The sequence below is a fragment of the Acinonyx jubatus genome, chromosome A2 (genome assembly GCF_027475565.1).
Source record: "Acinonyx jubatus isolate Ajub_Pintada_27869175 chromosome A2, VMU_Ajub_asm_v1.0, whole genome shotgun sequence".
Classification (NCBI taxonomy): Eukaryota; Metazoa; Chordata; class Mammalia; order Carnivora; family Felidae; genus Acinonyx; species Acinonyx jubatus.
In genome coordinates, this window is record NC_069383.1 from 12039637 (window position 1) to 12064416 (window position 24780).

General features: G+C 42.0%; 2 protein-coding genes and 1 long non-coding RNA gene across 3 annotated transcripts in view; 2 read left to right on the forward strand and 1 right to left on the reverse strand.

The window, feature by feature from the left end:
- Positions 1 to 24780, forward strand: part of KEL (Kell metallo-endopeptidase (Kell blood group)) — a 258323-nt gene that overhangs the window by 4647 nt on the left and 228896 nt on the right. Inside the window, exon 2 of the mRNA XM_015084715.3 lies at positions 5582 to 5695. Coding sequence (XP_014940201.3) covers positions 5582 to 5695 — 114 coding nt within the window. The remainder of the gene's footprint in view (positions 1 to 5581; positions 5696 to 24780) is intronic.
- Positions 7568 to 11970, reverse strand: GSTK1 (glutathione S-transferase kappa 1). Its single transcript, XM_015078834.3, has 8 exons — positions 11811 to 11970; positions 11244 to 11325; positions 10939 to 11067; positions 10533 to 10633; positions 10325 to 10360; positions 8578 to 8694; positions 8132 to 8225; positions 7568 to 7871 (listed from the first exon to the last, which is right to left on the reverse strand). Exons 1-8 carry the CDS (start codon positions 11880 to 11882, stop codon positions 7822 to 7824), a joined length of 681 nt encoding a protein of 226 aa, XP_014934320.1. The 5' UTR covers positions 11883 to 11970; the 3' UTR covers positions 7568 to 7821.
- Positions 12069 to 24780, forward strand: part of LOC128314691 (uncharacterized) — a 28300-nt gene continuing 15588 nt past the window's right edge. The window contains exon 1 of the long non-coding RNA XR_008296560.1: positions 12069 to 12506. This is a non-coding gene — a long non-coding RNA (uncharacterized LOC128314691). The remainder of the gene's footprint in view (positions 12507 to 24780) is intronic.

The following is a 24780-nucleotide window of genomic DNA, read 5'->3' on the forward strand; positions in this document are numbered from 1 at the left end:
CCGAAACCACGAGTTGGACACTTAAGTGACTGAGACACCAGGCGCCCCCATACTTATGACATTCAGAGATCATTACTCTGGGGTTTCCATGGAGGAGTGGTTAGATGCTATTTTCCTCATTGTTTGGCATCTTAAGAAAAGGCTGACCTTCTGACAGCAAAGGCAGCAAAAGAGATTATGAGAAGATTAAGTAAGGTTATCAACATATAAGGCAAGAATGGAAATTAAGATTTCAGGCTCTGTAGCAGTATATGTTTATCTTTTAGGAGCTAATTAAGAGTGATTACAAAAGATAAGGCTCTTACCTGAATAGCTCTAGAAGCCCAATGTGCGGGTGACTTTTTTTTTTTAAGGGTGTAGGTGGGAATGCGTATGTGTAGAAACAATTTGGTCCGATCTCATTTGATTCTTAATAACAGTCATGTAGGGAAGTCTGATTATCATTTTCATGTTACAGAGGAGGAAACCAGCTCAGAGAAAGTACATGATTTATTTAGTTAGAATCAAACTCAGAATCTTGACCTTCTAACTCAGTTGAAAGTGTTTTTCTCTGTGTTAGCTGTCTTACCCACCGCTCTTTCAAATGTGTAGGGAAGGGGATAAATGATTTAGTGTGAATTGTATCAGCATCATTGATATTTCTTGAATGGAAATGCTTCCGATAAATCATAAATTCTCAAGTATGTAAGGATAAATACACGTTATCACTCAGCAACTAGTTGTAATACCACACAAAGCTCACTGGCAATGTGCTGAGTGAATATGAGGTTCAGGCTGTCCCTCTAGCTCAGATATTCAGCACTAAGCCACAAAAGTGATTCTCAAATTTGAGAAGTTGAGTGTAATTGTTGTCCAGTACAAATAATACATTGTGTTTATAAAAGATGTCTGTAGATAGTGGCAAAAATGTCCCACATGAATATGTCCCTAAATAAGAGAAGACAAGAAGGTATCGTGGTTGCGGTTAAGCACATATTTTTGGAGATGGCCAGACCAGGTTTCAAATCTCATTTCTACCAATTACTAACTGTGTGACCTTTGATAAGCTATTTAACCTTTTTTCATGCATAAAAGTAACTAGAGTTAAATATTAGTTAACTTGTTTTCTTTTTAAATAAGATTGGTCTACAGTAAAATGCACAAATTTTCAGTGGGCAATTCCATAAGTTTTGATAAAGATTTATACTTGTGTAACCCAAATTGCAATCAAGATACAAAACGCTACTATCATCCAAAGTTCCCTGCAAGCCCCCTTCAGTCAACCCCATAGGCAACCACTGTTTTGTTTTTTTTTTTTCCATCTACTATATTCTTAAAAATGGTTTCTGTTTTATGGAACAACAATTTATTGAACCATAAACATTTAATTATCTGATAACCAGTTAGTTTGTTTCCAGGATTTTGCAATTCATATATTTCTTTTTTTTTAAATTTTATTTTAAGTAGGCTCCACATGCAATGTGTCTCAAGACCTGAGATCAAGTCACATGCTCTATCAAGACTGAGCCAGCCAGTTGCCCTCATATATTCCTATACGTATTTTTATTCATATGTGTGATTCAGAAAAAATCCTGAAAGTGAAGTTTCTAATAGATACCACCATGTGGCTCTCGAAAGGAGTTGTAAATATTCACACTCCTACTCACATTGCAGGGTTACCTATTGGCCCACACCCTGATCAACAGTGAGTTATCAAACTTGGGTTCAATAAATTTTTACTGTTCACTTGCTACACAGGACACTCCAAGGCATATTCAGTAGATCTGACAGGAATATCACTCTCAAAGAGCTTACTGTCCCTAAGGGGAAAGGCGTGTACATGACTAACCGTAGGGCAGGATACAAAGAGACAAGGTACAAAGTGCTGCTGAGAGCAGAAACTTGGTGCTGACAAGGGTGGGGATCAGGAATACATCACGGATATAAAGGGGGTTTGTTTACACTCCTTTTTTAAAAAAATGTTTATTATCTTGAGAGAGAGAGAAAGTGTGTGCGTGCATGCATGCACTTGTGAGCAGGGGAGGGGCAGAGAGAGAGGGAGTGCCAAGGACGCTCCACACTGTCGGAGCAGAGCCCAACTCTGGGATTGATCCTGAGAACTGTGAGATCATGACCTGAGCCTAAATCAAGAGTCTGATGCTTAACTGCTGAGCCACCCAGGTGCCCCTACACTCTCTTTATTTCCATCTTATCATTATGCATGGAGTAGACAATAAATGCTTGTATCATTTGTTGGTAGTAAATATTTACTGATTTAGTGATTCATGATCTTTGGATCCCTTGATCCTCCTTCAATTGTCTCCCTCTCTTTTCCAGTCTTTTTTGGTCTGGCATCAGCTAGCGCCAGCCATACCCTTGAACATGGGCTTGGCAGAAGAGGGAATTAGTCTGACCCAAGCCAGGGGTTTCAGTTTTCCCGTTTGTGAACACATTGAAGGAACTCTCTGGGATTAAGGTCATGGGATGAGTGAGGAACAGCGTCCAGCTGGCCTCCCTGCCGCCAATTCCCTGGGGTACAAGTGGCTACTTCTTTCTGATTTCACTTCTGCTTATACCTGGGAATCATAATCAAATGAAGGACTAGGCTTCCTCTGAGAAGGAGAATGATAAATAATGGGCCCCAAGTCCCTGTCTTCCAGTTGGACTCCTACTTTCTCCGTGCACTTCCCCGGCAGCGTCATTTTCTGGAATTCCTGTTCACCTTTTCTACCTTGAGACTTCTCCCATCTCCTCTGTGACCTTGTTATCTCCTTCTTCTTTTGCCACCTCCCATCTCTTTTTCCCTTCTCTCACTTTCTCCTCTTTTCTTTGGTCCATTTGTTTGGTAAGAATTTATTTAGCATGTATTATGTGCTCACAGGAGCAGCTACATACAGTACATAGTTTGTTGGGTCCAGTGCAAACTGAAAATGCAGGGCCGCTTGCTCAAAATTATGAAGGATTACAAGACAGTGCTGGCAGAGCATCAAACCAGTAATGGGGCCCTGTAGGAGTGCACAGGATGCAAGTCCTTGAGGCTGACCTTGTGTGCACAGTACTGTGGGGATATGTGAAAATGTGTAATATCACAGAATTTAAATTTCAGTACATTTTTAAAGTTTATTTATTTACTTAGAGAGAGAGAGAGAAAGAGAGACCTTGCGAGCAGGGGAGGGGCAGAGAGAGAGAGAGGGAGAGAGGAAGAATCCCAAGCATGCTGTCCGGTGCTGTCAGCATGGAGCCTGATGCGGGGCTCAATCTCATGAACCGTGAGATCATGACCTGAGCCAAAACCAAGAATTGGATACTTAACTGACTGAGCCACCCAGGCACCTCCCCCGCTTTTTTAAAGTAATTTCTACACCCAATGTGGGGCTTGAACTGATGGCCCTGAGATCAAGAGTCATAAGTTCCACTGACTGAGCCAGCCAGGTACCCCTCAGTACACTTTCAAGACATTATTATGGAAATAATCCCAACACACATAAATGAGGAAAGAATAGTATAATGAACTCTTCATGTACCCATCACTCAGCTTCAACAATCGTCTCATCTGTTTTTTCCACCTCCCTCACTTTTTTCATTGGGGGGGAGGGGCAGAAGGACAGAGAGAGAGAGAGGGAGGGAGGGAGGGAGGGAGGGAGAATCTTAAGCAGGCTCCACACTTGCACTGAGTCTAACACTGGGGCTTGATCCCACAACCCTGGGATCATGACCTGAGCAGAAATCAAGAGCTGGATGCTCAACCAGCTGAACCACCCAGGCGCCCCACCTCCCCAACTTTTTAAAAGGCAGCACGTCACCTCTACCCTAAATGTTTCAGAATGCAATTCCAATTGATGAGAACTTACTCGTGCATGCCACCCTGCCATTATCACACTTAATTCCTTAGTATCACCTAATATCCAGTCTCTGTTACTTTCCCTCAGTTGTCTTAAAATGTACATTCTTTTAAAATATACTATTAAGAACAATATTGACATTTCAAAAACAGTCAATCCAGTTAGAAAATGGGCAAAAGGCATGAACAGATATTTCACTGGAGAGGATGTACAGATGGCAAAGCATACACAAAAAGATGTTCATGAGCCCTTAGGGAAATGCAGATTAAAATTACAGTGAGCTATCACTACACATCTATCAGAATGGCTAAAATAAAAAAAAATAGCAGTAACACCAAATGCTGGTGAGGATGCAGAGAAACTGGATCACTCGTGCATTTCTACTGGCATGGCCACTTAGGAAAAGTATAGCAGTTTCTTATAAAACTAAACATGCACTTATTATATGACTCAGCAACTGTACTCCTGGGCATTTACCCCAGAAAAACAAAAATTTGTGTGCACACAAAAACCTGTACAAGAATATTCATACCAGGTCTATTTGTAATAGCCCCAAACTGGAAACAACCTAAGTGTCCTTCAACAGGTTAAACAAATTGGCACATCCATACCCGGACTACTTCTCAGCAATAAAAAGAACCAGAGACACGCAACACCTTGTGTGGATCTGAAGGGAATATGCTGAGTGAAAATAAGCCAATCTGATTCCATTTATATAGCACTCTTGAAGTGACAAAACTATACGAAGAACAGATTGGTCATTGGTAGGGCTTAGAGAAGTGGGGAGGGCAGGTGGCCCTAGCTATAAAAGGGGGAGCATGAGGATCCCTTATGCTCAAAATATTTCATATCTTGTGATGGTGGTCACGTACACAATAAAATAATACAGAACTAAATATACACAAATGAGTGCACTAAAAACCGATGAAATCTGAATAGGGTTGATGGATCGCGTCAATGTCAATGTTCTGTTTGTGTCACTATACTATAGCTGTGCAAGATGTTACCATTGGGGAAACTGGATGAAGGGTATAGTGAATCACTGACTTATGGCTGACATTCATGTGTTAAAAAATACAAACATTTCTGGGTACACACAAAAAAACCAGAGAGTACAAATGGAAATGAAAAAGGGGAGACTCTTCACTTGATAGCTTGCTGGGGTTTTTTTGTTTTGTTTTACCACATGCATGTGATACTTTTTGTTGTTTGTTAACACTTGTGTTTCGAGTCTGTCAAAAAATACCATTCTAGAAGTTCTACCTAAGTTTGTTTTAGAAGTATAATGTTATTTGGTAAGCCTGGAATTTGAACTCCAGTGCAAGATAGTGGTTCAGTATTCTAAGTATTGACATAACTATGAATTTTATATTACACTACAACTATTGATCAGAAAGGGAGGAGAGGAAGGAACTAATAGTAAGTATGAAGCTTTTTGGATTAGAAGAGTGTTCCTTTATTTTAAAAATACAGCTGCATTTGGGGGCTTTCCCCTTTCTCATTGTGATGGTTAATTTCATGTGTCAACTTGACTGAGCTAAGGGATGTCCAGAGAGCTGATAAAACAATACTTCTGGGTGTGCCTGTGAGGGTGCTTCTAGAAGAGATTAGCATTTGAATTGGTAGACTGAGTAAAGGTGGCCCTCACCAGCGTGGGTGGGCATCATCCAGTTTATTGAGGGCCTGAATGGCACAAAAAAGCAAAGGGCAAACTTGTTCTTTCTGTTTGAACTGAGACATGCATGTTCTGTTGCCCTCAGACACAGGTGCTGCTGGTTCTCAGGCTTTGGATTCTGGATTGGAACGGTACCACCAGCCCGCTTTCCCAGGCCTCCAGCTTGCAGATTGTGGAACTTCTTGGCCTCCATAGTCATGTAAGCCAACCCCTGATAATAGATCTCTTTTATATACATGGGTAAATGCCCTATTGTTTCTGTTTTTTTTTTAACGTTTTTAAAAATTTTATAATTTTTTAAAATTTACATCCAAGTTAGTTAGCATATAATGCAACAATGATTTCAGGGGTAGTACTGTTTCTGTTTCTTTGGAGAACCCTAATACACTTGTTTCAGATTCTATTTGGCAGAAGTTCAGACATTATAATCCAGAGCGTGTTTGTAAGGTTTAGTCTAGAAATTGTCTCATTCCTCCAGAGAAGATTACATTTACTATTGGATTAGGAAAATAGGATGTTAGACTCTTTGAAGGAAGACTGGGCAGACCTGGGAAATGGCTGCATCTACAGTAAGAGATTAGTTCACATTAGCCTGGGATAAAATTTGGGATTAAGTTAAGCAACTGATAATGTTTCAAAAACAATGGGAAAGATGCACAATTGTACCCAAATGTGAATCCAGAAGTTCTTGTATTTTTTCATTAAATATATACATTTTTGTTTGCCAGAAAAGATGATCATTTCAAAAAGTCTACAAATGAAATGAAAACATCTTGGCATATTTTATTCCAGGATTAATAAATTGATTTCCTCTGTAATATTTTTTTATAAGTCAACATGTAATTGAGATCATACCATGTAGTTTAATCTTTTTTTCCAATTAATAATATATCCCAAGAATTTCCAGCATTAAAATTCTTTATAAGTGTAATTTTTGATAGTTATGAAACATTACATCCTGGATGTACCATAACTTATTCAAGAATCTGCCTATTGTTAGATATTTAAGGTACTTGATATCACAAACAATGCTGAGATCAGCACCTGTATTCATAAAACTTTGTCTCCACTACTGTCTTCTCAGCATAGATGAGAACTTCTATATACTTGAATATATAACATAAATACATGAGATGTAACATTTTAATTTGCTCTTAGGTTTCTTACTATTGGACATTTCCCCGTATTTTAAATTAATATTAGATGTACATGTCATGATATCTCTTTTGAAAGATGGAGTGTGTACTTGGAGATGTACTTCTGGTTAGTTAGCAGCTAAGCCTAGTAAGGATAACTTGAAAGTTATCCTTACTAGGATAGAGTATGCTGGAATGATGGAAAAGGGGACAGGAGGAAGACAGAAAATGATGGGGAATAAAAGGGGCAAATGAGCTTGGAGATTAGAAAGAGCCAGAGGGAGGGAACTAGGCATCCCCTCTTAAAGCCTCTCAACCTTTGAGCCATCAAAAACTCCACACCTGGTTCCCAACAGATGCCTAAGTGTGGTTTCAGCTTTGAATAAAGAGTATTCTCAAAGAAGTCCAAAGATTGTTGAAACACAAGGTATTCTGATTACTGCATAGCTGGCACAAACAGAGCCGGGCCTTTGGATAAATAATTGAGGGAGTGGGAAAGCTATAGGTTTGTATGGGAAGGAACAGGGGTTCCAGGGAGAGAGGCCCTGGGATTTTCTCGAAATCTGCTTTGTGGGTGAGGGAACTCTGTGGGATGAGCACCTTGCCCAGGCCATGGCAACTCCAGCCTGTCTCCCTGTGCTGCCTTGCCCCTGTTCTGCTGGTCAGTGTAGCTGGAGCTGTTCAAATATCTGGGTAGAAGCTCAGCCATGCTCTGGCTCCCTCTCAGGCACCATGACTGGTTAGAAGGCAGTAGGTACCAAACTGGTTAGTTAGTTTTCGGTCCCTGAAGAGGGATGGTTTCCTGCTCCTTCCACACAAGCTGCCCTGAGGGGAGCAGCAGGGCTGGCAGTATGGAAAAGGCTGTTTAGAAACACCCAGAGTGGACAGAATATGACAGTAGGAAGAACACACAAACACCAGGCAGGACACAGAAATATTCTGCCTGATGATGTTAGGTTTATTCTGAGAGCAAGTAGAGTTTGGGGCTCTTGAAAGGCACTTGTGAGGCACGCAAGTAAAAGCAGTCATGAGACTAAGGTAGATGATATAACACGCAGTCCCCCTCCCCGGCATCCCCCAGGGCCACAGAGGAACCGCTGTCAGACAGGAAAACCAGAATGCTAGTGGAAGAAGCGTAAGCAGATTATCTACTTTTTTACTCCAGTAGTTTTGCTTCCCTTGGCCATCCTTAAATTTTGGCATTTATGGCTGGAGGCACAGGGCCCATCCACTTCTCTCCTGGATGGAGAAAATCACATATGTTAGAGGCTGGCCCCACAAGCCTCAGGGGTTTTCTAAGGAGACCTCTGCTTGGCTTCCTTCTTTTCTGTGGGGGTGAAGGTGGCCTCTCCCCATTCAACCTTGAGGACCCCTGTGTATGAGGCTTCATTGTTGGAAATGCATAGAATATGTTTTGCTCTGCATCTGCCATTCTGGTCCACTGATATAATGGGGTGGGGCTGGGGTCAAGGGCAGCTCACCACAAACCTGTAACTTACCCAGCAGGTGTGCCAGCAACTCCATCCGGTCAGAGCCAAACAGCACGTGGGTTTGGCCATCCAGATGGGCCACGGTGACAGGCAGCCCAAAGGCCTGGAGAAAGCAGTGATGGAGCAGGTGTTTATTAGGCTGGGGTCAAAGGCTAAGAGTCAATACTTGTCTGAGGTCATAGAAGCAAAGTAGCCAAAGATGTGATTGCTAAGAAGTTCCTTTGCTCTAAGGAGTTTTCTGGTTTTAACTCTCAGATGTTGTCTTTCTTCTTGCCATCCAGCTCCCTCCCTTTTTCTCCATGGACTATGGGATGGGAAGGGAGAGGATGAGGGTTGACTGGGAGCTGGGAGGACTCTTGCTGGGAGCAACTTCTGGGACAGGTGCATGGGGACCCAGCAGATTCTCATCCTGTCTCCAGCACTGGGGCTGGGGACCCACATCAGGAGTTGCTCACCCCGTATTTGCAGGCTGCGTTGGTGGTATCCCTGAGCTCGTTCTTCACCTTTGGTGTTGAGATCTTTTCCAGAAGTCCCTGGGCTTGTTCTGTAGACATGCCAGCTTTCTCTGCAGCCTGAGGGCATGTGGTAGGGAACACAACTGTGTCTGAATTAGTGGGACCAGAAAATTCTGGTCTTTTTATTTTCTGCTCCCATCTTCATGGTAAGGCCTTTGTCCACCCACAAGTGGAGGTCTAGCTTTGCTAAGAGGGGCAAAATCTTGAGACTGGTGGAAAGAACAGGTGGCAGAGTCATAGCTGTAGAAATTTAAAGCCAGGGGGCATCTTAGAAACCAGTGAAGGGACTGTTATCCAGAGGTAGTCCATGACTTGGTTGGCATTAAAGAGCTTGTTAGTGGCAGAGCCAATGCTAGAATCCAGGTCCCCTGACAGTAAGTCTGGGCTCTTGCCTTCTTATTTCTCAGAATTCTTGAATATCTTGTGCTCTTCTGACTCAAGGGCTAGGCTACAAATTCTCATGGAATTTCTGGAGGACTTCTGAGCAGAGCACAGGGATACAGCTTCCTGCATGGCTAACAATAACAAAGGCTTCAGTATGGGGTTTGTTGGTATCGTTTGGGATTAGGGGTGCTTAACTTTGGCTGCACGTTAGAATCTCCCAAGGGAGCTTTTAAAAAATCCCATTCACAAGTCACCCCCTGGAACAATTACATCAGAACTTTTGGTAGGCAGTGTCCAGGTGCTCTAGGGGACTTAAATATACAGCCGAGGATGAGAACCACTGCAGCCTGACCTCCTCAACCTGGAGGAGGAAACACAAAGTTGTGCAGTGTATTCTAATGTGACACTATCTTTCTCGTACTTGTCTACGTGAGAGAATTGCGTCCCAGACTAAATGTTCAACAACAGGGGAATGGTTAAATAAACAAAATGCTTCAAAAACAAAAAAACAAAATTGCCCACTGAATGCAATGCTATGTAGAAACTAAGAATGGTACTTTCAAAGAGCTTATGATGGCATGGAAAAGGATTGTTCATAAGTGGAAAGGCAAGCCTGGGCATATACTCTGCAGGAATAAAAACAGTGGAGGAATATATTGGTCATTCTTTGTATGTGTACTTTTGGTGATTTGCCATCTTATGTATTAAATCTGAATATGCTTCGACTATCATTTTGTAAACTGCAGGGGAAATATTATTTTGAATTTCCCGATTTAATTCCAATGAAAAACTTATGTTTTTATATACCTCATCGATGGCTGGCACACAGTCCAATGTTTTGAGCTATTTCTATTTGTTTTCACTCAGGCTTTTGTGTAATTCTGGCTTGAGCCGGTTATCTCTTTTAGTCTCTTTAAAGTCTGTCTGTAAAGTCTCCTGCTTTCTACTCTGGCTATGTTGGTGTGGTCTGTGTTGGAGTCTCTGGGGCCAAGATTGCCAATGCTTCATCCCTCCCCATCTGGGGATGCCACCATTTAACAGCTCTCTCCCACTGACTCCTTTCATGAGATAAATTCTACCCATGCAGAAGTTTGCACTTCCCCTTTCAACCATGAGATAATCTTCTGAGTGTCCTCCTGGTTCCAACCTTTCAGTAATTTGGCTTCTCAAACACAGACCTGCTTTCTCCCCTAATAACTATGACCTCTTGCACTGAATATGAAATCTGTGCCCTCTCTGCCCCTAAACACCAACTGTTCTCAGCTTTGCTATGAGAGGAGTGGGGACAAGCCAGGATACTCACAGCCAGGATGCTCTTGGGCTCCGAGATGTCTTCATCCTGAGAAGAAGAGAACACTCAGCAGGAAGGAGGTGGAGAGGGCGGAGATGGGGGACAAGTAGGCCAGTGAACAAGAGGGAAAGGCAGGACCAGGATGCTGGAAATGGTTCTGGGGGAGGGTCAGAACACCATCCAGGGTCTCCCAAGCAGGTTCCCAGAGTTCTGTCCTCACTCGTGACCAGACGCGCATCCATAGTTCTCTGGACACTTTCTCCAGCATCTTTGGGTGCTCCAGGTTCACAGCGGTGAGGAATCGCATGGCTGATAAACTTCCTGCAGGACAGAAGTACTCAGAGGTGGGCTCTCCTGGCTTGTTTCTGATGAAGGACCAGCTCTTTCATGCTTCTGACATCCCCAGAGCTCAGTTGCCCTCAGCCTCCCACCCAAATTTCTCATAGCCAATTTGACCTGCTCTTTCTCCCCTTCTGTCCCCATAAGCTTCTGCTGACTCAACTCTCACCTGCGTTTCCCCCAGGTTTGTTTCAGTTTCATGTGGTTGCCAGCCCTTACTTCTTGCCACTGGTTCCCAAATGCGCTGCCTTTCACTAGATACCCCTTCTGTATCCCACTGTCTTCACCTTTTTCAAGGATCACAGAGAAGAAATCCTTGGGTAACTGGATGGGAACCTGGATATGCTGTCCCAGGAGCCTGATGTCATTTTGCAGGTATTGGGCTTTGCGGGGAAGCAGAGCTGGCGGTTGGTTTCCTGCAAATGGAAATTTGGGGACATTGGTGAGAGACCACGTGAGGGTCCCAGGCTTGGGGGCCGGCTACCTGGGTTTTGACCAGAGGGCAGATTATGAGCTACAGGTGCCAATGTAAAGACCCAATTGAAGCCATCCCTCCCTTAAATCGCGGTCCAAAAGGCGACCGCCTTCACACCGCTGTCTTTCATGATCGCTGCAATGAGGCTGGGGCGCAACTGCAGGTTGATGTTCCAGAGCTTCTTATATCGGCACAGGACCTGCAGAGGCAGAGATGGGGAGCCATTGTGTCAGATGGAGAGAGTGAAGATGGCTAAGCGCAGAGTAGCGGTTCTGTGGATACCCTAAATTTCATCGCTAGAAATCGATCCCATGAACTTTGCTCCGTCCCAAGAAATCGATCGCAGGATCTTTCTGTGGACGGCTTCCATACTTTTCACTCTCAGGCCCCCAAAAGTGGTGGCAGTGCCATGGAATTCTCTTTGATACTTTGGAGTTACCCGTCTTCTTCCAAACCGCCGTGGGAAACCACTGCCTTAGAATATAAAGGCTCGACCTGGACCCAGCGACCGTATCCCGTTTAAAAACACAAAGTGACCTTCAGCGCTTCACCTCTCTATCGCGTGTCCTAAACCCCGTCCGGCAGCGCCAGGCCTTTCACGAGACTTCGGTCCCCGCGCCCCGCTCCCGCCCTTCTCTTCGCCCTTGCCCTCCAAGCCCCGGCCGAGGGGGCTCCCGGAGTCACCTCGAAGCCCAACCAGGAGTAGGGGGACAGCACATCGTAGAAGAGCTCCAGAGTGCGCGGCGCGGGCGTCATGCTGCAGCAGCCGAGATCCTCTCCGGCGCGCCGAGCCCGCGTAGGGATTCCAGGCGTGGTATGGAGGACCCGCCCCGCTCTCCGCCGCGCAGCCGCGCGAGGAAGACAGCCCTGGGCCAAGTCTGGCCGAAGGTCGTGTGGGCGGGGCCGTCTGGCGGGAGCGGGTGGGCACCGCCCCCTGGGGAGCGCGTGGCGCGTGGGGGCGGGGCTGTCACTGGCCTGGTCCTGAGTATACGGTCCAGGCGGGTGTTTCAGATGTGGACTGTGTTTCTCGTTTAGCTGTGCTCCTTTGGCAGGCCACTTGACGTCTCTGAACCTCACTTTCTTCCTCATCCCTTTTTTTTTCTTTCTTTTTTTTTTTTGAGAGCGCCCCTGCGAGCGTGGGGGAGGGGCAGAGGGAAAGGGAAAATCTCAAATAAATTCCAGGCCCAGCACAGAGCCTGAAGCCGGGGCTGGATTACACCATCCTGAGATTATGACGCCAGCGGAAATCAAGAGTTCCACGTTTACCCGTCAGCCTAACTGTGGGAGCCACACAGAGGACCCCCTCCTCATCCCTCCCCAAAATGGGGATGCTTGGGGCATCTGGGTGGCTCCGTCAGTCAAGACTTGATTTCGGCTCAGGTAATGATCTCACAATTTGTGAGATAAAGCCCCGCTTTGGGCTCCACGCTGACAGCACGGAGCCTGCTTGAGATTCTCTCTCTCTCTCCCTCTCTCTCTCTCTCTCTCTCTCTCTCTGCCCCTCCCCAGCTTGCGCATGTGCTCTCTCAAATAAATAAAATGAAAAAATTTAAAAAAAAATGGGGATGCGTAATGATAACCCCTACCTCACACAGCCTTGTGAGAAGAAAAGGGCTGATACGTGTTAGTTATTTGTGTTACCTGGAAGTTGCAGGAAGTTCCTGGGACCACGGCCGAGTAAGAAGTGCCCAAATTATACATTTCTTTTGCATTTCTCAGAGCTTAGCCTGGAACATATTTGACAATCAGTGCATATTCTGAGAGTGAGTGCAGGAGAGAAGGAGGCCTCCCTGCAACAATAATAAGAGGAATAATGGGGAATGGTGTGTCCTATCTGTATTCCTGAATATGTCATATTGTCTTATATTGGGATTACATTGACTGCAAAGAAACAGTTAAAATATATATTTTTTTCCTTTTTACTGTTTACTTTTGAGAGAGAGAGAGTGCGAGTGGGAAAAGAGCAGGGAGGGAGACAGGGAATCAGAAGCAGGCTCCAGACTCTGAGCTGTCACAGCACAGAGCCCAACTGAGGCTCAGACTCACCAGCCCAGCGGTGAGATCATGACCTGAACCAAAGTGGGATGCTCAACAGATTGAGCCACCCAGGCCCCCCAAAGAAACAAATTTTTAAGGTTCCATTTAATTTTATTAAAATTATTCTTAATGTTCCTGATTTTATGAATTTGAAAACACATAACAATAGAGATTCTACTTCTCATGCATATTCAGGAGAAAAAGCAACCCTAAGCCATCAGAATACAAGGGCAGTGTAAACATTTACCTAGAGTAGAAAGTATGAAATGAAATGAGATAGAATGTTATTTTCACCTACTTGAAAATTGAACTAATTGCTTTGCAATCACTGAAACTGAAAAATTACACATTTCTTCAGTTAATATTAATTTAAAAGTTTCCAAGAGCAAATTTAGCTCCATAATAATATCTTATTTTAAATAATATCCCATATTTTAAAAAACCTTAATTTTTAGGAATAATTTTAGGCTTACAGAAGAATTGTAAAGATAGTAGTACAGAGAGTTTCTGCATACCCCTCATCCAGCTTTCCCTGACGTGGACAACTTACATAACCTTGGTATAATGATTAAAGCTAAGAAATTAACATTGGTACAGTACTATTAACTAGATAATGGGCTTCATTTGGATTTCACCATGTTTTCCACTAATGTCCTTTTTCTGTTCCAGGATCCGTTCCAGGGTACCACCTAGTATTTAGTTGTCATGTCTCTTTAGTCTCCTCCTATCTATGAAAGTTTCTTGATTTTTTTCTTGTGTTTCTTGACCTTGACACTTTTGGAGACCATTAGTCACATATTTTGTAGAACGTCCCTCAATTTCCGGTTTGATGTTTTTTCATGACTAGGCTGGAATTCTGCATTTTTTGTAAGTATACCACAGAGGTGAAGTGCCCTTTTCCTTGAATTGTGTCAGGGGTTCCTGATACCAACATGACTTATTATTACCCATGTTAACCTTGACCATTTGGGTAAGGTGGAGAAAACTTGTCAAGTTTCTCTACTGTAAAAATCATTGTTTCTTCCTTTCCCTACTCTATTCTTTAGAAGGGAGTCACTAAGGGCAGCCCAGTCTGGAGGTGGGGTTGGTTGTGAAGGACATCAAAGAATTTGTGGATGTATGTTGAAACCACCATAGTATTTAAGACATGTTTTGGGAGAGATACTTTGAAGGTATGAAATGTCCTATTCCTCCTTAAACTTTCACCTACCAGTTTTATCATTCATCAGTAGATTCTGCCTGCAGCAGTTATTACTGTGGTGTTCTAATGGTGATTTTCTATTTCCCTTGTTTCTTCTGCAATTATTAATTGAAATTCTGAAAAGAGAATTGTTCCATTTATGTATTTGTGTATGTATTTATTCATTCAATCATTCGTTTATATCATATGGACTGATGGATATTTATTTTACAAATCATAGCATGGTAAAACATAATCTGACTCTCTATATCCTGCCTCCATACACTGTTATTTTTAATATTATTATTATATTGGGCCCTGTGGATAATACAGAGTGGGAACAACAAAAATATTTACACTTCTTTACACCATTATTTCATATTGTTGAGGGGAGTGTCTAGGCACTGACTAGAGTTATTGGAACAAGAAATAGTGATGTAAGCCAATTATTTAAAGTAGCAAAAATAACTAGTAAAGGAACTAAATATGATGTAATTATCAAACTTTGGAGGGGTGAAGAAGGGCTGGTATATGTAAACCAAATCCTCATCAGTAATATTGTCTACATTCAAAACATCACGAGAGCTTTAATCATGTAATTTGGAGTTAAGTATTTGAAACCACAGATGTTTTAGACAAATTGCCTTTCCAAGTAAGTAAAAGATGGATTGTTTAATAAGTGGTATTGGGACAACTGGGAGGTTTAAGCAAAACGTAGTTTGACCTATACGTCACACCTTACACAAGGAACATCTCTAGCTTGATGGAGTATTTTTTTGTTGTTTTTGTTTTTTTTAAGGGCTATTTCTTAAATTTTTTTTTTTTAACATTTATTCACTTTTGAGAGACAGAGTGCGAGCCGGGGAGGGGCAGAGAGAGAGAGAGAGAGAGGGAGACCCAGAATCCAAAGCAGGCTCCATGCTTGGAGATGTCAGCACAAAGCCCCACATGGGGCTCCAACCCCTGGACCCGACATCATGACCTGAGCTGAAGTCGAAGGTTTAACTGACTGAGCTAGGGTTCCTAGCTGAACTGGGTTCCAAGAACCCCTAGAATATTTTAGGTTAAAGAAAGAAACCACTAAAGTACCTGAGGAATTTATGGAACAACCTTAAACAAAAATCTGGGAGTAGAGACTGCTTTGCTAGCTGTGATACTAAATGCAGAAACCTTAAAAGATTTTAACATTCAATACATAACTTTAAAAATCCGTTTGGCAAACTCCATTACATCAAAAAATAACTGGGAAAAATATCTGGGTTCATTTCATAGTCAAAAAGCTAATTATCCGTGTGTAAAAAGAGCTATGAAATCAATAAGGTGCCAAGAATTCCACACTGTATGATTCCATTTGTATGAAATTTTCAGAGAAAACAGAAGGTGGATCAGTGGTTTCTCCTGAGGCTGGGAGGGGGAGTGACTGAAAATTGGTACAAGAGGACTATTTGAGGTGATGGAATTTCTAGATGTCTTCTGCGGGATCAGAATCCCCTCTGGCTGAGAATCATTGCACTAGTGTTTATTGAAGGCCCCTTATGTCCCACATACTGTTGGGAGTGCCCATCCATACTGTGGGGATGGATACAAGCATTATTCATCCGTTGATGTGGGAATCAAAAGGCATAAAATTGGTCTAACATAAAGTGTAAGTGGGGGTGCTTGGGTGGCTCAGTGGATTGAGCGTCCGACTTTGGCTCAGGTCATGATCTTGCAGTTCCTGGGTTTGAGCCCTGTGTCTCGTTCTGTGCTGTCAGCACAGAGCCTGCTTCAAAACCTCTGTCCCCTTCTCTCCTTGCCCCTCCCCTTCTCTCTCTCTCTCTCAAAAATAAATATTTTTCAAAAAATGATATAAAAAATAAATGTATGTGTGTGTGTGTGTGTGTGTGTGTGTGTGTGTGTGTGTGTGTTAGGGTGGGGTGCATTGGGGGCAACGAGGAAGAATCAAAAAAACTTCCTAGAAAAAGTGACCTTGCGTGAAGACTTGAAAGGTGGGTAGGGGTTAAGTAGGAGTTAGACCCTTGAGAGGGAGCACAGGTAGATTTGCACCCAGAGCCAGCAACAGGTACAAAAAAAGGCAGTGTGGTCCAGAGTCTTGAGGAACTGAGCAAAGTTCTTTTGGGCGAAGAAGGCAGTGTGGCCTGGGAAGGTGGCAGGTAGAGGCCAGGTCATGTGACAAGTTTCAAAGTTTCTACTTGAATGACCTCAAGCTTAGTATAGTTTTTAAAACATATTTTATAGAAGAGCAGTAATTCCATTGCTTAAGTACTCAGATGTTGTGCCTCTTGAGGTATGGGAAAACATATAAGAACTGTCAGGAATTTACTCAGGTGATGAATCACATAGCCACAAATAATTATTTTTATTATTTAGGAAGTACACATTGAACTTATATTACTTACTGCATGTTAGATGCCGTTATAAAGTGCTTTATGAAAATTAACTCATTTAATCATCATGACAACCCTACCAGGTAGTTGCTATTTTTTTTAGCAGCTTTGTTGAGGTATAGTTTACATATATAAAATTCACCTGTTACAAGCATACCATTCAGTGATTTTTATTAAATGTATAGAATTGCGCAAACATCACCATGACCCTGTCTTGGAATATTAATGCCACTCCCAGCCCTCATCTCAGGAATCCACTGGTCTACTTTCTGTCTTCATAGATTTGCTTTTTCTGGAAATTTATATAAATGGAATCACATAATATATAGTTTTTTTCTGGTTTTTTTCGCTTTGTATATTTTTGACATTCATCCATGTTGTAGCATATATCAGTAATTTTTCTTTTTTTTTAATTTTTTAAAGTTTATTTGTTTATTTTTGAGAGGGCAGAGAGAGGAAGAGAATCCCAAGCAGGTTCTTCACCGTCAGCACAGAGCCTGACATGGGGCTTGAACTCATGGATCTCAAGATCATGACCTGAGCCAAAATCAAGAGTTGGATGCTTAACCAACTGAGCCACCCAGGTGGCTTTTTTACTTCCTATTGCTGGATAGTATTTTGTATTGCTGGATAGTATTTGCTGGATCGTAGTTTTTTACTTCCTATTGCTGGATAGTATTTTGTGTATGGATGTACCACATTTTGTTTATCTGTTCACCAGTTGATGGGCATTTGGGTTATTTCTAGTTGTGGGCCATTAGGAACAATTCTGCTGTGAATACTTGCAGACAAGTCTTGGTGTGAACATATGTTTTCATTTCTCTTGGGTGGAATTTCTCCATCTAATGGTAAGTTTAACTTTTTAAGAAACTGACAAACTACACTCCCAAGTGTCTGTTCGGTAGGTACTATTATCACGTTGGTCCTCATTCTGCTGATGGGAAAACTGAGGCATGGAGAGATTCAGAAACTTGCACAAAATCATAAAGCCTGTAAGTGGTGGGAATGATAATTGAACTTGTGTGGTCTGGAGTTGCCTCTGTGACCCTGGCACTAAACTTCGTTGGCCACTTTCTGGGTTGGAAATTGTTCTCCGTTTCAAAGAATGAGGTTTGTCTGCTTTCCCTCACCTGATTGTGGCTTCAGAACTGCTGGAGAACGTGTTGTTTTCAGCTCTATCCATGGGAATTTTGCCTGAAGGCATGTCTGTGATGTCCTTTTTCTTCTTTCCTTCCAAGGTCATTCCCTAAGCAAATATCAAGTGCTCAAGTATTTTTATTTTTGTGTTTCTTCTGTGAGAAAAATGAACAAACCTAGTGAGTGTTTTGCAATTGGGATTTATAAACTCTCCAGTGAGCAAATCCCCTTTCTTGGGCCAAGAACCACCTTCTTAGGACAAAATACCGTTATAGCTACTGATTCAGTGTGTGCCTGGTGGATTTCCTTTAAACACAGCAGCAGTGGCCTGCAGTGCACATGCCAATAATAGCTTGTGGGCTGGTAGCCATGCATGGGCCAGTCGCTCAAAAGACCCTCTGGCTCTGACTGGTAATTACCTCCTGATTTTAAAGGCCAGCCAAGTCAGCACCCGCCTTCTGCTTCCAAGATTCGATGTGATCACCCCCTTTAGCACCCTTCCTTTGCTGAGAATTACAAAAAAGGCAACAGCTTGCTCTACAACCACTGAGGAGATGCCATCTTTAGGCCTTTAGATTAACTTATACATGATTGGCAATATGCACTTTCCAGGATTGTTCTTAAAAAGATAGGAACTACTTGTGAGAGGCTTAATCATAGCTAAGATTATGCCAGGTCCTGCTGGGGTCTTTGAATTCTAGTAGTATATTCTTAGAGCCTGAGTGTTTTCTAATTGTGATTACTCTGGGAATGTAACTTGCCAGTAATCATAAAGAATAGTGAAAGGCAAATTGTGATCCTAACTCAGATCCCAAATCTTAAACTCCAAGTCATCCTGTCCCCCAACATGCCTATCCTCCAGAATCCTTTTGTGAACCTGGAGGCTAACCTGTCTCTCTTCTGGGTTCTTGTGCTGCCCTGCGCATTCTCTTACCATGGCCCCTATCATAGTAGATTGAAATTTTCAGTATCTCCCACTGTTCTGTAAGCTTGTACAGGGAGGAAATGTGTGTGTGTGTGTGTGTGTGTGTGTGTGTGTGTGTGTGTGTTAATCTCAGGTGCAGAGAGAGTTGAATTAAATATTCCCTTCAATCCATAGCTCACTATTATCATACACACAAGTTTCCACCCTTGTTTTTTTTCATTTTATTTTTCTCTTCTACTCTTAATCCCCCTCTCGTATTATTATGGGTAATAATAGCAAACAACAACAGTTAGGGAGCATTTACTGACAGGCACTGTTTAAGTACTTTTATTAACTCTGCTAATCCTCACCACACCGTAGAGTCCTTGCTATTATTATCTACCATTTTTCAAGTGAAGAAACTAAACACAGAGGTTAAGAGACTTGCCCAAGGTGACAGAGCCAGTAAGCAGCAGAGCCAGGATTTGAACCCAAGTGGTCTGGTGCTAGAAGCCGTGCTCTTAACTACTGTGCGATGTGCTCTCCCAGGTACATGTGCTGCTGTGATGGATGATGTCCCTGAACGTGAATATCACTCCTCAGATGTGCAGTGCTGTTTGATGTGTGCTTTTCATATACATAAGTGGGGCTTAGCTATGGGTCTTATTCTGCTTCGTTTTGTTTTGTTTTGTTTTGTTTTCTCTGCTTCTTGTATTTCCTCTTGAAAATATCCAGTGTGCTGTTTGTACTTCTAGTGCACAGCCTCTGACTGCTGTGTGCTAGTTTGCACTGGGCACCCACCACACCTTATGACCCATTCTTGTTTGGGTGCCTTCAGCTCGCTACCTCCACAAGCAATGCTTTTAGGAACACCCTGTCTAGTCCCCTGAAGAGCCTGTGCTAGAGTTTCTCTTGGGGATGTACCCAAGAGTGGATCTCTAAGTCAAAGTGCATGTGAGTATTTTATTTCACCAATGCTGACAGATTGGTCTCTGAAATGGCGGTACGATTTCACATGCCTGCCAGCAGCACCAAGGTTTCCCTTTCTTCACGTCCTTGCCAACACTTGGTAATTTTGGGTTATTCTGACTAATGTAAAATAATATCTTATTGTTGTTTTAATTTGCATATTCCTGGTTACAAGTGAGAATGAGCACCTTTTGGTGGACATTTGAGTTTCCTCTACCTATTTGTATTTTATGTGTGTGTGCGTGTGTTTGTGTGTGTGTGTGTGTGTGTGTGTGTGTGTGTGTGTGTGTGTTAGTTTTCCTGTACGGTCTTGTTAGTGGTCTCCTGTCGCTTTTGGATGTTGTAAACGCCTTCTCCCTGACTGTCATCACTACCTTTCACTGAATGGAAATGCAATCAATTTTGAGCTTTTGGCATCTTGTTTAATAAGCCATTTTCTATTCTTTAGTCACAAAATTGTAAATTTTCTTCTATTAACTTTATAATACTACCTTTCACATTTGGGTCTTTTATCCGTTTAGATTTACCTTTGTGTAAAGTAAGAGGAAGGGATTCAACTTTATTTTTCTCCAAACAGTGAGCATCATTCCCAGTACTTTTTATTATTTTTACTTTTTTAAAGATCTTATTTTGTTAAGTAATCTCTACACCCAATGTGGGGCTTGAACCCACAACCCTAAGATCAAGAGTCGCATGCTCCACTGACTGAGCCAGCCAGGTGCCCCCCCCCGCCCAGTATTTTTTAATAAATAATCTATCCTTTGCTCACTCATATATCGTTCACTTTTTATCATATCTTAAGTTCCTATGTATAAATGAGTCTTTTTATGTTCATTTTCCTATTTTTTTAATGTTTATTTATTCTTGAGGGGCGGGGAGTGGCAGAAAGAGAGGGAGACAGAGGATCTGAAAGCAGTCTCTGTGCTGATAGCAGAAAGTCTGGTGCGGGGCTTGAACTGATGAACCATGAGATCATGATCTGAGCCCAAGTCAGGTGCTTAACTGAACCACCCAGGCGCCCTTTTCATTTTCCTGTTATATTAGTTTAACAATAACTTAGTAGCATGCCTTAATATCTGGAAGAGATTAGTTATTCAAGGACCTTTATTCATCTGTATAGGTTTTAAAATAAGTTGTTTGAGTTGATAAAAAAAATTAATATTTTATTTCTGGAAATATCTAGATTTACTGATAGGCAAATTCCTTCTATATGATTCTTTTTTTTTTAGAGCATGATTTTTTTTTTCAACGTTTATTTATTTTTGGGACAGAGAGAGACAGAGCATGAACGCGGGAGGGGCAGAGAGAGAAGGAGACACAGAATCGGAAACAGGCTCCAGGCTCCGAGCAATCAGCCCAGAGCCTGACGTGGGGCTCGAACTCAGGGACCGCGAGATCGTGACCTGGCTGAAGTCGGACGCCCAACCGACTGTGCCACCCAGGCGCCCCTAGAGCATGATTTTTAATTTTATATTTTTAAATTTACATCCAAATTAGTTAGCATATAGCGCAACAATGATTTTAGGAGTAGATTCCTTAGTGTCCCTTACCCATTTAGCCCATCCCCCCTCCCACACCTCCTCCAGTAACCCTCTGTTTGTTCTCCATATTTATGAGTCTCTTCTGTTCTGTCCCCCTCCCTGTTTTTATATTATTTTTGTTTCCCATCGCTTATGTTCATCTGTTTTGTCTCTTAAAGTCCTCATATGAGTGAAGTCATATGATTTTTGTCTTTCTCTGACTAATTTCACTTAGCATAATACCCTCCAGTTCCATCCACGTAGTTGCTAATGGCAAGATTTCATTCTTTTTGATTGCTGAGTAATACTCCACGGTATATATATATATATACCACATCTTCTTTAAACATTCATCCGTTGATGGCCATTTGGGCTCTTTCCATACTTTGGCTATTGTTGATAGTGCTGCTATAAACATTGGGGTGCATGTGTCCCTTCAAAACAGCACACCTGTATCCCTTGGATAAATGCCTAGTATTGCAATTTCTGGGTCGTAGGGTAGTTCTATTTTTAGGTTTTTGAGGAACCTCCATACTGTTTTCCAGAGTTCTTCTATGTGATTCTTATTTACCATTATATCCTTACAACCTGGCACAGCAGCTTACATATACAGTGGCTGAATAAATATTTATAGAACTGATCTATTTTTCTACTGATTTGTGTCCTCTTTCAAAGTGACTGGGTAGTAAACAGATGATGTGATAATGGAGGGCACATTTAAAACCATATTGCCTTCCTTGGAGTGAGAGGAGAGAGCTGAGGAAAGCAAAGATCAGGGAACTGACCCCTTCTGTAACAGGGACAGTTGTAGCTTTTGTTTTGATTCCTATAATTACTAAATAAGATTAGACCCTCTTGGTTGAAAATAACTTCTGCGTCGAGCTTTCGAGGTGGCTGCACACAAGGGTCAATAGCTGGATCCCTAATGGATTTTCAAAGGAAAATATGAAGCTTAAGCCAGGATATGAGAGAGAGGAAAAGTTGTGTCAGTTAATTCATTTGATCCAGTTAGTGTTGAATGTGGAGTTGCAAATACCTTTGTAGAAAGGTCTTGTGCTACAGAAATGAGGAGGATGCCATCTAGTGGCAATAAATCCACACAGCACCATTTGATCTAACGTCCTGGGTAATAACAGGAAATACTATGATGCCTACAGGAAGCTAGGCACTGTTGTAAGAATTTTGCACATCACAGAAAAACCCACAAGACAGAGGTATTTATTACCGCTGTCGTAAAGATGAGGAAATTGAGTCTCAGAGGAATTAAGCAACTTGCCCAAGGTCACAGAGCTAGTACTCTGTTGAAATCTAGACTGTGTGGCTACAGAATTGGTATGCTCAGTCTTTTTGTTCTTTTGCTTAAGGGGAAGAGGGAGTGGTGTGCTGGAGTTGGCTGCCACCAGATAGAAAGCATGGATGGTGTGCATTTCTTCCCAACTTCGCATTTAGTGACATCATGGTGGGAGTGTTTACACAATGAAAATTCACAATGAGAATACTCCACATATTAAAGCTTTACTCTCTTTCTCTCTCTGTCTCCCTCCTTCTCTTTCTGTCTCTCTTTTTCCCAGAGAACTGGTTTGCCAACATACCCTAGGTGAGGAGGCCTGAAAATTCAGAGACATAGCCCTAGGCTTTCTTTAGGGAAATTGGGCAAGAGATTTGAAAAGTAATTAAAACCCAGTTTTGGGGGGAAAAAAGAGAAAGAGGTTTTAAGACCTTTCTTCTTGATTTTCTTGGTATTAAAATAGAAACAGGTAGTTTATGACTAGTGTAGGTCTTTAAAGTGAAGGTCTATTGGAGAGTAATGTTGAGTTGCTCAACCCCTTTATGAGGAAGGAAGGCAGGGTCTCTGTTGCAAATCACACATTAAAAATGGCCAAAGAGGGGCACCTGGCTGGCTCAGTTGGTAGAGCACGTGACTCTTAATATGGGGGTCCTGAGTTTGAGCCCCATGTTGGTCATAGGAATTACTTTAAAAAATGGCCAAAGAAACAGATGAGTCAGGAAGAACCAGCAGAACCATTTTTAGAGGAACTTAAGCTAAATACAGTCAGACTAACTTAAGGACTGTCAAATGGGCAAAGTAGAATTAGAAAGTTCAGAGAACAAACACATGTATGCCAATTTGAAGGGAATCAAATCATAGAATGGCTATGGTATTTAGGAGAAATGACACAAAGTTGCCATAACTTCCCACTTTAGAACCCACTTTAGAACAAAACCTTTTAGGCTGAATCTCCTAGAAGTATTTTAATCATAAAATAACCCTACTCAAAAGCCTTCCGTAGACAGTCCTGGCAGAATGTTATTTGTTGAGGCCAAAATACATAAGGGATCACTGTTCTATTTCTCTACTTTTCTGTATGTTTGAAATTTTCCATAATTAAAGAAGAAAAACCCAAACCCAAGCCATCAGACTTTTCAAATGATTGTATTCAGTACAGTGAATAAAATAAAGGATCAAAATCTGTCAGAAGAGGTAGGTCTGAGATGCATGCAGAACGGAGGGCTTTGCAAGCCCATCTGAAAATCTAAAGGTAATGGAAGCCACTGGAGGATTTTAAGCAGGGGTATGTGTGCCTGGGCATGGGTGTGTATGTGTTCGAAGTTCAAGTCTGTGTATGTCTGTTCATAAAGGATTGGGACTGGAACAAATATCATAGCTGTAGTTGAACGACAATAATGAATAAAATCTGAATATAGTCTCAGTCATTTGGGTGGTGCTCAGGTGACAAACTGTCTTGGTTTGCCCAGGACTGAGGTTTTTCTGAGATTTGGGATTTGGGGTTTTAAACCCCAAAGGTGGTGGCAGAGTGTGACTTCTTTGTTTAAAGGGTGCTTGATGGATAAGGAAATAGGATAAAGACAGGCAGCTGAACAGATAACAGAAGCCGGAATGGAGGGTTTATAATAAGGAGGTAGTCAGCCTTGCCCCAGGCCATGGAGGAGCCGAGAGGAAGGAGACTCAGACCACAGAATCGGATGTTCTAGGATGACCTCTTTAGATCAGGATTTGCCAGACATATTCTTCAGTTACCCAGCCTTTGAAAACCAAAAACCAAAACCAAAACCTCACTTCACAGCACATACAACTAATCAGTGCCAAAGATGTAGTCTCACTAGTACTTTTAGATGTTAAAATACAGATTCAGAAATCGATTAGCTACGTAACTCATGAAAAGGTAAACTGCAAAGGCAGAGGCATTTTATCATTTAATACTCTGATTCTTTCATAAAAAGATTAAGGCAATCTCACAGTATTTAATTTTTGTAATATACATTTTACTATATTAAAATAAATTTCACAGAAAGCTGAACAAATATTTGTTAAAAATATAAATATAAAACATAAACATGTGGCAAACTTACATACTCCAGAGCAAGTAATTTTAACCCTACTTGCTAATCTTAGTTAATTGACTGATTGAGTCCACTTGGCATTGGCTATGCTGCACTATGAATGAGGTCCTTGGCCAAGGGTTTTGGGGAATAGAGACAGAGAGAGAGCATGAGCAGG